General features: G+C 37.2%; 1 protein-coding gene across 2 annotated transcripts in view; it reads left to right on the top strand.

The window, feature by feature from the left end:
• Positions 1 to 4,648, top strand: part of NUP153 (nucleoporin 153) — an 86,616-nt gene extending 81,968 nt beyond the window's left edge. For both annotated transcript variants that reach the window (XM_023512295.1, XM_003788324.3), the window contains exons 21-22: positions 3,013 to 3,181; positions 3,505 to 4,648. In XM_023512295.1, coding sequence (XP_023368063.1) covers positions 3,013 to 3,181; positions 3,505 to 3,592 — 257 coding nt within the window. In that variant the 3' untranslated portion in view covers positions 3,593 to 4,648. The remainder of the gene's footprint in view (positions 1 to 3,012; positions 3,182 to 3,504) is intronic.
• The last annotated feature ends 620 nt before the right edge of the window (positions 4,649 to 5,268 follow it).

Raw genomic sequence — 5,268 nt, 5'->3', positions numbered from 1 at the left:
GGCTGGCGCCTTAGCCCGTTGAGCTATAGGCGCCGAGCCGGTAGTAGTATATTTTGAAGTCAGATAGTGTGATGCCTCCAGCTTTGTCCTCTTTGCTCAGGATTGCTTTGGCTATTTGGGCTTGCATGTGGTTTCAGTGAGTTTTAGGATTATTTTTTATTTCTGTGAAGAATGTCATTGGTATTTTTATTCGGGTTGTATTAAGTGTAGAAATTGTGAAGGAAATCAATATTTTTACCCCAGAGTATATTTCTTTGACGTATTTAACATGGCTGTCAAAGGGCCAGCAACGAGAAGCGGTCCTGCAAAGCTACTTTTTGTGGAGGACCTTTGCATCTGTAGATAACCTGCATTGATGTAGCCAAGGTTCAGACCTTCCCTTGTCTGAACTTAGGAAATATTAACTGAGAGTATGACACATTTAAAGATTTGGAAAGAAAACATTTATCACCTATTCTGAGGGCTTGCTACCTTTGCCCTCAGTTGAAACCCTGAGGTTTCCTCTGTATCGTAAGACCACCTTTGCGCCAAGGCTCTCTCTCCTATAACCTGTCTTACCACTAAAACCCAATTGACTACCATAACCTGTTTATGGCCTTGCTCTGAGCTGGCATTTGTAACTCAAAATGATCTGTAAGCTTTTGCCCTCCACTTAGAGGTTGAATAGTCATTTCAAAACTTTTGTTTGTATACATTTCATAAATTTGTATGCCTTTCTCCAGTTAATTTGCTTTTTGTGAGTTGATTTTTTTAGCACTCCTTCAGAAGGCGAAGGGGGAAGTTTCTTTCCTGGCCCCTACAATCACTTTGGGTGGTGTGGGCATTTTCATAATTTTAACTGTTACGATCGATGAGCATGGGCTTTCTTTCCATTTGTTCATATCCTCCTCAATTTCTTTCATCAGTAATTTGTAGTTTAAAAATATAGAATGCTTCACGAATTTGCATGTCATCCTTAATATGGGGCATGCCAGTTTTCTCTCTAATCATTCATGTTTTCGTATATGTGCTGCCGAAGTTGGCATTATAAGAACTTTTTTCATGGGCTGTTTTAACCTGTTCCACCAGGCTTTCTAGACCTGCTTGTAACCATGCTCTTGAGGCCTCTTTTTTCCCATTATCTTGGAGATTCCTTTTAGGTTCTTATAAGAACTTAATGCTTATCCTTGCTACTCCCTTGGTTTTTTTTTTTTTTTTTTTTGGTCAGGGCTGGGTTTGAACCCACCACCTCCGGCATATGAGGCTGGTGCCCTACTCCTTTGAGCCACAGGTGCTGCCCGTACTCCCTTGTTTTTAATAGAGCACATCTTCCAGTGATTTCTTAAGGGTTTGGGGAAGAAAAATTTGAGACTGTATTTCTGGAAGGATCTCCCGTTTGGTAAGATCTTTGTTGAATACAGATTTAGATTAGAAATAATTTTCATAATTTTGAAGAGATTTTTTTCTATTGTGGACTTTCTGGCTTCTGGAGTTATTTGTGAAGTCTGTCTTGATCTTTGTTTTTTGACCTATATATTCTTTCTAGAATCTAATTAGAATCTTTGATTTTACCTCTGGTGTTCTGATGTATCAGTTCATGCATTAGTATGAGTCCCTTTTTAGCCATTGATTGTGTAGGGAATGCAGCATGCTTTTTGTGAACTTCAACTCTTGAGAATTTTCTTTAATTCTTTTCAGCTTTTACTCCTGGGTCTTTTCTTTCTTTTTAAAACTTCTCATCCCCCCCCGCCTTTATACTTTTTAAAGAGATTTCTTTGTCTTTTACTATTACTTCTGTTGAGATTTTATTTATATACTATTATGACTTTAATTTCCATGTGCTCTCTTTGTTTTCTGGGTATTTCCTTTTTATATTCCTCTGGTTTTGTTTTCATGGATGTAGTATTTTGAGAATATTAATGGTGAATTGTTTGATTTTCTTAAAACTTTGTTTCTCTGCTTATTTGGTGGGCTCCAAATTGTTTTTCTCTATTATTTTAGTCTCAGTGTTTCTTTTATTTTTTCTCTTAGAAGAAAACATTTAATACGGACTTACAAAGAGAAGCCCTATCCTTCCATCCTTGATGTTTCTTAGTAAATACTGTCATCAAATGTCTGATACTCCTCAGTATCTAGTCATACTTTATTAGTATAGGATACCTAAATACCACTTAAATCATTTGTACATTTATAAGGCTTTCCGTTGTCACACTTAATTGTATGTTAATCTGGTTTATCTAGCTTTATTTTGGTTGGGAAAATTAGGATTTGTTAGGTCTTTCTTCTTAGTCTATCAGATTCCCCAGGTAAGATGCTTCCAGATTCCTGCTTGGTTATCAGAGAACTTCTGCTTGCCAGTGTTCTCTGAGCTTAGGTACAGAGGATGGCTGGAGTTCTCTGTATTTATTATATCTACTTAGTCTTAATTCATATTTTCAAAATGATGTAATGAACCTTAACTGTGCATGCTGTGCCCCAGTTCAGAGACTTCTCCAAAGACTAAATTAGCGTTCTGCTTGGATGGAAGAGAATCATCATCTTGTTGGGATTGTTCTTCGTTATCTGCTTCTTAAACAGATCTTCTACCATCTTTCCTTTTTTTTAGTCCCTCCTTCGTTCTCACTTCCAGAGGTACCTGGAACCTAAGCCTCTGGCTGTTTAGTGTAAATGGAGTTGCTTCTGTGCTTTCCCTGCTGCCAGTGTAGGATTAGCTCTGGTCAGCTGTCCAGCTTCTCAACTTTGTTGCTGTTGTCTCCTCTCTCCCCATCTTTGTGAAAATCCTAAACGTGTTGATTCTGCTCTCTTTAACCAGAAGTCTGCTCTGCCTTGTTTTCCTCAGTTCAGGGTAAGTTGTGTCATCTGTTGGAGGTGTCAAGTATGTACTGTTCATGAAGAAAATAATTTTTGTTTTCTTTAGATTAAGAGACCATAAGAAATCTTACCCCTTTATATGTTTTTATACGTAGAGGTCAGAGCCATTAGTAAAAAATATCATTTTGCCCTAACGAAGTACTTTTGTTTTAACTATTGTAGGTTCAGTTTTCCAGTTTGGCAGCAGCACTACAAATTTCAACTTCACAAACAATAATCCATCGGGAGTGTTCACATTTGGTGCAAATCCTAGCACACCTGCCGCCTCAGCCCAGCCTTCAGGATCTGGAGGCTTTTCTTTTAACCAGTCTCCAGCAGCATTTACATTGGGGTAAGAGAACTCTTTGTTGCAGTGCAGAATTTGCATTGGTAAGAGTGTGTAATTGTGTGTGTTTTGTTTTTAAGAGTCATCAAGATGCAGTATAGTTTTCATAAAATTAAATATGTTCTCCAGTATCCATTTACCGTATTACAATTTGGAGAAATATATTATAGCCTTAGAAAAATAGCATAGTGTGTGAGGTATAGCATCAAGTATGTGTGTAACAGTGTATCTTTTTTTTTACACCCTTCTTACCAGTCCTTTTAAATGTTTCGATTCTGAAATTTTGTTCTGAGCATCATGCCACATTGTAAAGTTTTTATTATTCACAGGTCAAATGGGAAAAATATGTTCTCTTCTTCTGGAACTTCAGTTACTGCTGGTCGCAAGATTAAGACTGCTGTTAGACGCAGGAAATAAAGGTCACGTTAGTGTTCACACAATAATGTTAGCAACAGCTGGTGCCCTGCTTTCAGATACTGGAGTGTACTACGTGCTGGGGTTATCTGAATTCAGATCTGCCTAAGGACTTTAGTTTTTGGAATTTTCCTCCTTTCTCTTTCTTTACAGAAGCCTTGTCCCCACCATATCCCTCTCTTTTTAAAAAATAATAGCTAGACTGGTGACTGATTCTTCAGCAAAAGTATTTTATGATCCAGCAGATTATTCACTGATTTGACATAGTCTGGCTGTACCCAGGAATGGAGCCTGCACGGCAAATGGCTTTGTATAGAACCTCTTTGTCTGCACCACTATATGCGTTGATAAGCATTTGTGGAATGCGTTGAAATTGTAATTATATCTGAGGAATTCTGTATAGATTAGAATTCTGTATAGATTAGAGGATGTTGAAATGAATGATTTCTATGCTGAGTTTGTGCTGGTGTATGTGTGAAGTGAGTGAGTTGGGTGTATTGTGCACTAAAATTTTCTGATAGAGGAAGCCTGATTAAAGAGTGGTCCATGCTAAGGACTTGTTAGATCTAGTTCGTCCTCCATTTAATAATTATATGCTATTTCTATATTTTCATTCTTCTATCATCTGTCTTGCCTTTTTCATTATTTTATTATGAAACTTGTGTAAATACAATTTTGTTTCTGTACTTTTTTGGCATAACATAAATCTGTGAACTTGAAATTTGAATTTTGTGTTAGAAATTTTTTTGTTGTTTAGTCTTGTCTCAGATTTTATTATGTAAATCCCATTATTCAAAGTTGCCTAAATCCATTTTGAAATCTTTAAAAAATAAATTGGGGATTCTTAAAGTTGAATTTATTGGCTTTTCTGATCCAGTTTTGTTTGGACCAAAAACCAGTATTGTACAAAGTATTAAGCATATATTTTTATATTTACTGAAATGGACTGTGGTGACTTTGGATAATAAGGAAAAGTTTAATATTAAAGCCATGTTTATTACAGTATAATTAACATGTTAAACCATGGGATAAATGCCATCAATAAAAAATTCGACATAACCTTTTTTGTTCTAGTTTTAACTCATTATGAAGGTGTTACACAGTATTAATGGGAGGGGACTTTTAAAAAATACAGGGCAACAGTGGAACCATTAGCAGATAAATCCCAAGGAATAAATTTAAATAACTTTAGACACTTCTAAGAAAAGGGGAAAACTTCCAGCATATCGAAGGTAGCCTATTTCTCATCTGGCTAGCATTCCTGCCTAATTTGCACATAGATTTACATACTTCTTTTAAAAGTTGAAAATGAACACACACAGCCATTTCTGTTAGTACTTGTTTCTTCCTGGGTAAATGACTAGACATTGTTTATTGATCAAGTTCTTGGAGATAACGTGCCTAAAACAGTTCACAAAAACTGCAGTGGCTCAAGTGGCTAAGGTGCCAGCCACATACACCTGAGGTGGCAGGTTGAATCCAGCCCGGGCCCACCAAAACAACAATTGCAATTTGCTGCAACCAAAAAATAGTTGGGCACTGTGGCAGGCACCTGTGGTCTCAGCTACTTGGGAGGCTGAGGCAGGAGACTCCTTTGAGCCCAGGAGTTGGAGGTTGCTATGAGCTGTGATGCCACAGTACTCTACCCAGGGGGACAGCTTGAGGCTCTGTCTCAAAAA

Source organism: Otolemur garnettii, unplaced genomic scaffold (genome assembly GCF_000181295.1).
Source record: "Otolemur garnettii isolate 467f Iridium unplaced genomic scaffold, OtoGar3 scaffold00026, whole genome shotgun sequence".
NCBI classification, from domain to species: Eukaryota; Metazoa; Chordata; class Mammalia; order Primates; family Galagidae; genus Otolemur; species Otolemur garnettii.
Note: the sequence above shows the minus strand (reverse complement) of the source record. Positions and strands in the feature narration are given on the sequence as shown.